Source organism: Rhagoletis pomonella, unplaced genomic scaffold (genome assembly GCF_013731165.1).
Source record: "Rhagoletis pomonella isolate Grant_MI unplaced genomic scaffold, Rhpom_1.0 Rhpom_scaffold_00002, whole genome shotgun sequence".
Taxonomy (NCBI): Eukaryota; Metazoa; Arthropoda; class Insecta; order Diptera; family Tephritidae; genus Rhagoletis; species Rhagoletis pomonella.
The window spans coordinates 20,503,684-20,515,724 of record NW_023458556.1 but is presented as its reverse complement, the minus strand read 5'-3'; the positions used below and the strand labels follow the sequence as shown (position 1 = coordinate 20,515,724).

At 34.0% G+C, this 12,041-nt stretch overlaps 1 protein-coding gene across 1 annotated transcript; it reads left to right on the top strand.

The window, feature by feature from the left end:
• The first annotated feature begins 5,091 nt into the window (after positions 1-5,091).
• LOC118733262 (ubiquitin-conjugating enzyme E2 G2) lies at positions 5,092-7,528 on the top strand. Its single transcript, XM_036462595.1, has 5 exons — positions 5,092-5,423; positions 5,574-5,655; positions 5,821-5,939; positions 6,531-6,671; positions 7,088-7,528. The coding sequence occupies exons 1-5, from the start codon at positions 5,381-5,383 to the stop codon at positions 7,204-7,206; spliced, it is 504 nt and encodes a 167-aa protein (XP_036318488.1). The 5' UTR covers positions 5,092-5,380; the 3' UTR covers positions 7,207-7,528.
• The last annotated feature ends 4,513 nt before the right edge of the window (positions 7,529-12,041 follow it).

Here is a 12,041-nt window from a genome sequence, read left to right as displayed (position 1 = left end):
GTAACAACAATCAAATGTACGAAAAGCAATAATGTTTAACACACCGCACAATAAAAGTATTAAATATTGAAATTAACTTTATGTACTTAAAATTTATAGAATACGAAAGCAAGCATACATACATAAATACATATGTATATGTATAAGAAGAATAGAGAAAATAATTAAATACATATGTATATCTACATATAAACATTGAAAAATATTTTTAGCAATTAGTTTTATCCTTATTATTGTAAGTGTGCATTTTAAATTAAAAGTAAACATGAAATAAAACGAAAATACTAAATAAACAAATTAACCGCCAATGTACGAGTAATAAATGCTGAATGCTAAATACCAATACTAAAAGCTAATCATTTTTATATATACGTAGATGTTAACGACTATTTAATAATTTATTTTACATATTTAACTGTGTAAGAAATGCCAAGCTTAAATTTTTTAATTTTGTTTTCCTATAATTTTACATGTATTTTCATCTTTTTACAAGCATTTGAAAAATGTTAAATGATAAATAAGAATGTTAGAGAAGAGAGCGAATAGTTGAGTTCGCTTGGAATTATGGCCACTCTACTTACGTACGTAATTGTGCAAATAAAATATATTTGTGAGTGTAAGTATGTAAGCAAATGGATATTTCAGCCACGAAATTGTACTTGTAATGTTTTAATGTCCACAGCAAATAAATAAAACGAATAATAAATATTAATGATGTACAGTTGAAGCTGCAATGATTTTTTTCTAGTCGATTTTATTTCTTTTTAACCGACTTCCAAAAAAGGAGGAGGTTATCAGTTCGTCGGAATATTTTTTTTTTTTATGTATGTTACCGCATAACTTTGGACCACGACTACCGAAAGGTAGTGTCTCAGGTGGTCCCATACTAATCTGGTTAAGATCCGATCAGTGGATCATGAGATATATATATATATCTATATTTTTTATATGAGAGTTGAAGTCGGTTTTTTTTTGCTGAAAATTACTTGTTTTTTTTTTAAACATCGAGTTTTTGGAAACGAATACTACGTACCCTGCACTAGAGTTGTCATTTGTAAATCGTTTGAATGGAATATCGATTAATCCAGTCCTTCCTATTAAAGTTTTTTCCGATCTTTTAGTTGCGATTCGATCCGTGAATCGATCCAAAAAATTCGAGTATCGATCTCCGGTTTGCCATGGAAAAACCATAAAATTTTAAAGAAATTTGAATTTGAATCTGGTACAAAAAGATTGCCATTGAAAAGCAAACACCCGCCTGCAGCCGCTACTCATAGCGAACAGACGCTGAGGACTTCAGTGGACCCTTCACTAGGAAAAGGAAGATTCCAGGAAGAGGAATATATTGTGGGAATAAGATTGCGGGCGGCTTAGCCAGAACAGCGGCGGCCTTGTCTCCAATAGGTCCCGAGCTATTCCTTGCAATAGGACCAAACACTATTAGCGTTTGGACACTCTGGGGTGCTATATAAAAGGACGGTCCTGATGAGAAACTTGGGGAGTGTTTGTTGTGAGAGAGGACCATATTTTTATTTAGTTTTTTATTACAAATTCCAGCTGTGTCTTGTCCTCGTTCACCACTTGACCAAGCTCTTTTGCCTCCTCCTATAAACCGCAGATTGCTGCGCTATTATGAAATTATGATTTTAAAAAATTTACCACATTTTTAAGTACTAAAGTAAGAATATCTCCACAATAACATAGAAATAATTTATCAAGCAATTAATATTGCAAAAAGCGCATAACCACAATGAACCGCAATTTAATCACAAAATGGTCAGCGCCTGCAAAATATTTTTATGTGTGGGGAAAAAATATGATTCACTTATGTATGTACATACATATATGCTCTTCAATTTGTATAGGCTTTTAAGTAAATACTTTGCAGTGCAAAAATATTTTCATTTTCAAAGGCGCAAACAGGGCGTGTTGCCCTGTAGGAAATTTTGTAGCAAGCAAAAATTTTGTGTTCGAATGTTTCTAGATACAGAAGTTAAGATTTTGTAGTGGTTGTACGTTTCAAGATAAGACGAATATTTTCCTTACACCTTCTGGAATACTGTGTGTTCTTTTCCTGCGTAGTGTAGCAGTCAAAAAAATCGTATGTGTATGTATCCACAAAAATTTCAAAATGTTAAACAAACTTTTAGGAGTTTACAAAAAAAATCCTTTAATAGCAAAAATTTGCCAAATTTTAACTTGAAATCTGATAAATTTGACATATTATTGTAACGTATTCATACATGTACATCCATAAACTCGCTGAGTTAGAGCTGCCCAAAAAAGTATGCATGTTATATGGTTATATGGTAAAAAATATGCAATTTTAGTAACGAAATTAAATACGAAGTTTATCATATTTGTTCATTTTCGTTGCTGTAATTTAAACCATTAACGGGCTTATCTCAATCAATTTAACTGTTCTCCTAAAATATAGAATTTCGGGCATAAACACGATACAACGAATGGAGCTTATTCCCAGTGCACCGATGAAAATTCGTAATTTTACTCCAAAAGAAGTACCTAAGCACATAACGATGTACCTAAATACCTGCATACATACATGCACCTAGTCACATTTCATAGCATTTTATAATTAACGCCCCTAGGCTATGCGAAAATGGGACGAACATTTGCTGCTATCGAAAATATTTATGAAATTGAAAATAATTCAAATATGCGTGCATTTATCACAAACATTTTCAGCGCAAAGGAAGAGAAGCAGATTATTGTTGCCTGCCACTAACTACAAGCTGCATCATTACACGCACGGCTAGCCGAAATAACGCAACGCAATCTGAAATTTCGCAATTTTGGGAAACATTTTTGTAGCGATTTTTAATTTAATAAAACTCAGTTGCAATTGTTTTGGTAAATTGGCAAAAAGGCTAGCAAAGCGGTCAATCATATCGATAAACCGACAAACTCTTATCAGGCATGTCGGCCGCTGGAGCACCTGCACGACCTGCTGTGGTGTAAAACACATCCGCTACATCCGGTGCCGACGAACGCACGCAGTGATGCATTTAATTCACTTACAAATGTGTGTGGGTTCGTAAGTGCATTGCCTTTTTTTTGCTTTTTTTGCTGTTGTAAGCACTTGCATGCATTTGTACCGCCCAACTCCCTCGATTGCATAACGGCAATGAAATAAATCCTTTTATTTGTTCATAATTTCCATAGCGACCACAACAACTGCCGTGCAAACAATGATTTCGTGGCGGTCATTGTGGCTGGAGCGGTGAAGTGTACAATTGCAGCAGCTGTCGCGAAATCTCTTCAATATATTACATACCCAACAGTTGTCCAGCCAGTCAGCCCATCCAATTCCTGCAATTCGGGTATATCTGCAACCACTGTGGCTTTTATTACATTTATTGTCATGTACATATTTTGTTTGTATCGGTTTTTTCGTTTGGTTTCGTAAATCCAATGATTGCATTAATTTATCGTTTATATTCGCATTTTATGTCATAAGCGGCTGATATGAAAGGGGAGGGTGGGCGTGAAGTTAAATTATTACACATATGCCCCTATCATGGTGAAATTATACATACATAGTAGGATGTATGGATTTATCTGTTTACCTGTAGGTGTGGGCAGCGGAAGCAAGCATACAAATAAATTTCTATTTGGCAATATCAGCTTCTATTGATGGTATTTAAGGAAAAATCGAGTGGCGTAGAATCAAAACTCCATTTCTATGTGTAATCATAGTATATATATACATACAAATGAATGATTGCGTTTCTATCCAAAAAAATTTGTTTAAAAATCATTTAAAATTGAAATGCAAAAACTGAGAGCGTTTTCAGTTGAAGTTTTTCTGTTTGTTTGTTATTAAGCGGGCTCATAGATGCCAGGCGTGTAGCCGCTACACCAACAACAACAACATGTCAGACCTGTGGACAGACCCCATTGAGGCTGCACGCTTCCTTGGGCTTCCGTTAGTGGAGCTTGACGACAACGACTGAGATATTAACCGATCTGGGCGGGATTGTTGTAGCCGCTACAACAACAACAACAACAACAATATGCCAACGTACGAATTACGGCAGGCATGCCCAGCGCAGGGCACTTGCCTATAGAATTCTGCCAGCGCGTGGCACTTGCTTATGGAGTTCTGCCGGCGTTTGGCATGCCTGCATTACGGAATCTGTGCTGCTGCACGAACTTCATAGCATGGATACAGTGTACCTACATATATGTACATACATAGAAACTCGGCAGAAAGGTTGACAGTTGCAGTAAAACTAACATCAAATTAGGTGGCCATAAATCATCTCATTTCACTGATGTGCTATCACTTACCGATAATTGCCCGCAAAAACTGAAGGTTCCAATATTCAACAAATTACATTTACACACACAAACACTGGTATTTTGAGCTTTCTATTAACTTTTTAGCGGATTTTAAGCTTGCAAACATTGTGAAACGCATCTTAAAACCAGATCGGCTAAAAAAATTGCATTTCAGATCCTAGCACATTACATTTGCATTTAATGCTTCACTGCACTTTCAACAACACTTTAGCCCCAGTCTCGAATTTCAAAACACTTTTCACAAACTTTGGAACCACGCACTAACACCTGGCCTGCATTTCTGAAGCCTTTTTTGCATATTTCGGATGCATTTTTAAGAAATTTACAAAAGACACGGAAACCGGAAAACTCATAAGATGTGCGACACGACGGAAACGCGAGTATTCCCGCCATTATTCCCGTTACTTGTCAATTTAGTAAAGTCCATAACCACTTTGGAGGTAAATTTTTATGACGTTTATTTTACGTTGACATCCGCTGCATGTCAGTTTTCCTTGGTGCTGTTTACACGCGCATTCGTAATAATGCTTCTTGGCGTTGCTGTACTGAAATAAAATTAAAACATTTATGTATAAGTCTCGCAGTTTTTCTACACATGGTGTATTTATTTTAGTGGAGGTATTCATTTTTCTTAGCAGTTCTTTTTAGGAGTAAAAGAATATATACATATTTAAGCTCTAAACTAATTTACAACAAATTTCCAGTGTCATTTTCTGTGTAATTTTTTTGACCTCATTTTGCAAAAATCGAGCCAATCTGGCATTTACCCTGCATGAGCCAGGCGGACAAACAACAAAAGACAGCAAAAGAGCTCCGAAAATCTTTGTAGAAAGTCACGAAACAACAAAAAAAATAAATGTGTGGCAGTAGTTTTATTTTATTCGATTGAAATCCCAGAAAACACACAAAATTCCAATTAAAAAAGTGTGTCGATAATAGTCTACGCTCTTGCCAAACCCGACGGGAACAGCAAAAGACTGATTTGGGGCCGAGTAATCCTCCGAGATCGTGCGTGACTGTTGCTATTGCTGCCAAAGCAAAAAAAAATAGTTGACAAATGGCCGGGTCTGCGCTCAGAAGGCTTATGGCGGAGTACAAACGTAAGTGGGGACATTCTTCAGCCAGCTGGCAAATAGGGACTTAGCAGCTGGTAGTTTCCAAGCTGCTGCCACCCAGCCGCATAATATGCCTGATAAAAAAAATTCATCGGAGTGATTAACTTTATGCGCAATTACCTTATCTCTTTGCAGAGTTGACTCTGGACCCGCCCGAGGGCATAGTGGCTGGACCTGTAAGTGAGGACAACTTTTTCGAATGGGAAGCGCTGATAGCGTAAGTTGTGAATTTCATATCTAATTTTATTCGAAACGAAGCAACTTAAAGCAAATACATACATAATTGTGTATGCTTTGATTTTAGTTGGCCTGCCTCCCCGGCAGTGCCTTTGGTTTTTCTATTTTTGCATTACTTTAATATTTCCTTCCTTGTCAATTACAGCGGGCCAGAGGGAACATGTTTTGAAGGTGGCGTTTTTCCAGCGCGTCTCATATTCCCGCCTGACTATCCGCTGAGCCCACCGAAAATGAAATTTACCTGTGACATGTTTCACCCCAATAGTAAGTGCTTTAAATCTTAATATTTCCGAATAGAGTCGGTTCTGCCATACCGGAAACAAAAAAGAACGCAGTTCTAATAGCGTATCCTAATAGTTATTTTAAAAATATGTACTAAGGCATATGTATCGTTACCTTAATATAGAAAGGCCTTATCTCACATCGTCGGTGAAAATAATCCTAACTTCACTTTTTGATGATAACGATGCATTTCATCGAATTATAAGTACTCGCATCGTTTTATACAATAAAAAAATTTTAATTAGTTAAGGCTTTTTTGCATTTCAGCGACTATGTGAGATAGGGCCTTCCTTTATTAAGGTAACGATATGTATATGTACATATCGTCGCTCGGCGGGCAATATGAAGCAGTACGGAAATTTTCAAAAAGTAGCATAAAAACTTACTTTCGTAAAAACTTTTGAAAAGATTTCTAGCCGAACTTACTAAATAGGGGCTATAATTCCTCACCATTTCTATGCCACGTCATACGTGGTATTGGTATTGCATTTAGCGGATACGAGATATTGCGTGCCGAGCGACGATATTTAGTACGAGTAGAATAAGGAAATAAATAAAACCCATTTTTTATAGTTTTTGCTGACGGACGAGTTTGCATATCAATATTGCATGCGCCTGGCGATGATCCCATGGGCTACGAATTATCTGCTGAGCGTTGGAGTCCTGTGCAAAGCGTGGAAAAGATTCTGCTTAGTGTAGTTTCAATGTTGGCTGGTGAGTGAAGTAGATATTAAATTAAAAATAAACAACTGCAATAGCTAGTATATAAGGCTCGTTTGCACTTAATGTAAAATGAAATGCATGCATTTCTTTTTTTTTGCTATTTAAACACATGTGTAATATTTTAAGTATGCAATTGCGTTCGCCATTTGATTCATAGCGAAACATTGTTATTACGAAATGTCAAGTTCATCATTTAGCAATTCAAATTAATTACATGCGTTGTTTAACACTTTGTAAAAATTTGTATGCGGGCCACACGGAAAAGATGGTCCGTAAAAGCGGCGTACCTTTACAAATAATTCTAAGAGAACAAGAAAGTCATAGGAGTTGCTGCATTGCAATTTAATTTATTTATAATTTAAAAGCTTAAGGAATGAAATTAAATTGTGCACCTTTTTCCTTTACAGAGCCAAATGCCGAATCGGGAGCTAACGTTGATGCGGCAATTATGTGGCGTGAACGACGCGAAGAATTCAATGATATCGCCAAACGTTTAGTGCGTAAAACACTCGGCATACCATCATAAAACGGCCACCACCATTAAACAACAAAAACGCATTAATGACGACCTTGAAGATACTGTACACACTATTCTACTACTTCAATAAGAAACCAATTATCAGCCAGCACAATTCAAATGAAGTAGTGTTATTTATAGTGGTCCGGCATCAATAAACATACACACGCAACAAAACAAGTTAACATCAAGCGAAAAATCATTGCAATACAAAGCGATCGAAAATGCGACAAAATGTCTATATTCGTTAAACTTTTAATATATATAATTAGATACATATGCTATCTTCGCAACTTGGTTTCTGTAATTCAGTTTTCTAAGCTTTTTATTCCTGACTTTAAATTCAAAAACAAACCCCGAAAACGCACTTAAAATATGTTTCTATTTTCACCTTCAATGTATTGTATTTTTACTGCAGTTGCATTTTGTAAAAGCCAGAGAATTGCTACTATTTTATCTGCTACATACATATATGCCTAGATACAATAGTAAAAATAATATTCGTACACCGCATTAGAAAAAAATCTGAATAATATATAAAGTAAAATATATAACTCTTTAGCTTAATTGCAATAAAAACAGAAAGGAAACTAAACGAATTATAGAGGAATCTTAAAGAACAAAAAAAAAGGTTAAAAAATATACATATATGCTAAAGCTAAGCACGAAATTAAGGTTTTGCTTTCGAAAATGAAACTATTCTTATAGGCTGTACTGTAGATATTTATGTCACGTGCGATTTCAGTTGCTGATTTTCAACCAAAGTTTCGTTTTTTAATACTTCGTGCAATTATTTTTAAATTCAAATCGAAGGCAAACAAAGTTTGTACATGTATATTACAGATGAGATACAAATGTGTAAAAAATTATTTTTGAATACTTTATTTTTTAACTACGACTTTAAAATACATAAACATAGTAAACATAAATTCATAGAAATGTTAAGAATATACATACATCATACTATGTTAGTGCGAAATAAAGTAAACTGCGAAGAAAATAGAAATATGTATTTATTAGTTAACATATGTATGAATTTTGTTATAAGTTTGAAGTAGATCCGATTGATTCTCTTCTAGTCGTTCAAGGGAATTAACCATAGGAAAGCGGGTAGATTCGGACAACTTCCTATTTCAGCGGGATGAGATTGTTCATATTCGGGCCACTTTGAATTCAAATTGAATGGGGTTGAAATTCACTCGGAAGTGAATTGCAGAACCTGGGCGGTGCCACGTCCATTTTCCAAAATTTTACCATAAACGTATTTCTTGGTAAGATTTGTTGCAAGCATCAATTTTTAATAAATTGGCTTTAATATTTACTCATTTATCGAAGATTTTGTATTTCTCTAAATTACCGTTATATGGGATGTGGGCGTGGTTATTGTCCGATTTTAAAAGTTTCGGCCATTTGGTATGCTGTACCAAGGCCAACAACTGTGCCAAGTTTGGAAAAATTTGGTGCAGCGGTTACCAAGATATACACATGTAACCATAAGTGGGCGTGGCTACGCCCATTTTCCAAAAATTTATAATATTCTTATTATTCGTCTGAAAATTATTGTAAGTATCAATTTTGAGTGAATTATCTTCAGTAGTTACTAAAATATCGCAGTTTTCGTATTTCTAGAAATTGCCGTTATATGGGAAGTGGGCGTGGTTACAGTCCGATTTCGCCCATTTTCAATACCAACCTACCTTGGATTAATGGAAACCTACATACCAAATTTCGTTGATATATCTAAATTTTTGCTCGAGTTATCGTGTACACGGACGGACGGACAGACAGACAGTCACCGCTTAATCGACTTCTCTTTTCATTCTGAGCATTTATGTATACATTTGTCTATATCTATCTCCATTCGTTTTGGCTGTTACAAACAACCGTTATGTGAACAAAATTAATATACCCTTGTGCACAAGTGCGCTCGGGTATAAAAATATAATTACTAAACTTTGTGCAAAATTCGCGAAAATTCAGCAAATTTTCATTCAAATTTTCTACTTTTTAATCAGATTTTTTAGAATTTTTTGAGTATGCAGTTTTGCAGCCCATTAAATTCTAGTAAACAAATGCAAGTTCGGAGTTAGTCAAAAATCGCATTGATTTTTGTGATTTTTTTTGATGAAGGTGTTTTGCCTTTTTTCCATATAAAGTATTTTCGAAAAAAATTGTTTGAGTGGAAGAGACTGCGTGAAAAAAAAATCTCAAAAGTCAACGGAAATTCCTAGCTACTTACAACTTGTACTTTATTATAATAAAATTGATTGGGCTACAAATCTACATACTCAAAAAAAATTCTGAAAATCTGATTAAAAAGTTGAAATTATGAATGAAAACTTGCTGAATTTTCGCGAGTTTTGCACAAAGGGTAGGAATTATATTTTTATGAGTTTTGTTGCAGAATAAACCATATTTTTATACAAAATTGGCGGAAATATATTAGATGAGAAATTGTTGCATATATTGTGAACAATTTGCTGTGCCAATATTTGTTCCGGCAGTGTACATAAGTTCACAAAGAAAGATTTTTTCATATCTAACGAAATACCAAATGGTATGACTACGGTGACCATATTAACCAACGTAAAATAAAGGACATTTTTCTTTCACAATGATTTAGGAAAATATTTACCAGTTAATTAACCGATTCCGAAAAATACAGCCAAAGTCCTTTTCAAGGACTTCGCCATCCTTTGCATCCAAAATGCGTTTACCATAATTCATACTTCACGCCGAAGCCGGCACACAATGGTTCAAAATTGGAATTTAATGTTCATAATTCACCGTAGTCTTCATTTTTGAACCAGTTTTTACTAAAAACCAAAAAAAAGTAATTTATTTCGGTGAAAATTTTTTATAACATTTCAAACATTTTTTTTTTTTGTAATTTTTTCGTTTTGGGTAATTATACAATTGTTTTCGATTAGTCTTTGTTATGTAACATTTATTAACTGGAAAAGGAGAATACATTTTCTTCAAAATTTCCACTTCTCTGCATTTTGCACAGAAAAAAATTAATATAATCAAGTAAAAATTTACAGATTAGGCTCAACTGGTCTCTTGCAAATATTATAAGCTTTCATAAAAAAAAATGATCAAATTAAGTGAAAAAAATGAAGGCTCCAGTGAAGAGTGCGAAACGAACTGGCGAAGGTTTTCATTATATTTTATAAGGGACATTTTTAATTTTCATATTCTGTGTTTAAAAATTTACTTCTGAAAAATGCAGAGCTGATTTAAAGGACAGTTTAAGAAATAAAGGACAAAAGGCGTCCTTTATTTTGAAAAAAATTATAAAGGACAGGGGGTTAAAATAAAGGACTGTCCTTTAAAATAAAGGACGGATGGCCACCGTAGGTATGACGGAACAACAAAATATTGATTAACAAAAAAAATCTGAATGAACAAATTTATTTTAAGCAAAAAACAAAACCGACTTCAATTCTCATATAAAAATTTAAGATTATCGTTAATTTCTTCACGATCCAATTATCGGATCTAAACCAAATTAGTATGGGACCACCCTTTCCGATGAGAAAAGAACTATCGAAATCGGTTGACGTACATAAAAAAAAAAAATATTCCGACAAACTGAAGTCCTTTTTTGGAGTCGGTTAAAAATATGTCTACATACAGAGCCTTACAAAACCCTTATAAGAGCACAGTCTACGACTAGAGCCATATAAAACCTTTATAAAACCAGTAGTTCTTCATAGCGTACAAGAAAAATAGAGTGTTAAAGGGAGAGGAAGAGAAAATCATCAGAAAAAGTCATTGAATGCCAAACTAGTAAAAACTTGTAACTGACGCCATTTTGATTGGGAATATTTTCCATTGTCATAAAAATCCAAAATATACATTACATTTAAATTGTTCATCCATATTTACTAGGGCTGTGCGATTAATTGATTATTCAAAATTTTAATTAATCATAAAGTAAATAACTCAATTATTCGATTAATTGGAAATTATGATTACTCAAATCAAAACTTCAGTTACTCGAGTAATCAAGATTTTGATTAACCAAAAACAAAAATATTTGAGTAATTTGCTTTATGATTAATCAACATTATGAATAAAATGAGTAATCAACATTTCAAAATACTCTTTACATACATACATATAAAGCACTTGAAGTTCCTTGATACTTTGAAAAAAAAACGTTTCTGTTTTCAAAAATTAAAATGAAATACATACATACATACATATTTTTTTCATATACAGAATATAAAAAGATAATAAGCATTTTCCAAAGCAAACTCTTTTAACGAGCAAAATTAATTTTTTTGAGTAATCATATTTCAAGTAACTCGATTAATCAACGTTTTGAGTAATCAAAATGTTGATTACTCGAGTAATTGATTAACTGATTAACCAACTTGCTCGAGTAATCGAATAATCGCACAGCCCTAATATTTACATCTCACTATTTTTTTTTTTTCATCAAAAGTCTGCTCCAGGTGCTTCACGATTTACAGGTTTTTACAGGAAGTCGTTCCCGATCGCCACATTCCACAAGGTTTATTATTGGCGAAAAAAGCTTTTCCTGTAAATCCTGTAAAACAAATCGTGAAGTACCTGGAACAAGGCTCAGATCATCCTCTTAAACACTTTGTTTACATTTGAATTTGAAATTTGCAAGTAGTACTAGCAACAATTCGTAGCAATTTTTAATATTGAATGGACATAATTTAATTTCCTGAAATATTTATCTTTTCCTTCTTCTTTTCATATCCGGTATAAGCATTTGTCAAATCATCAGCCATTGAAATCCAAACAACCAGCAGTTGGCAGCAGTGTCAGTTTGACAGCAGTAGTTGAATGCTGGCTCCAATTAGACA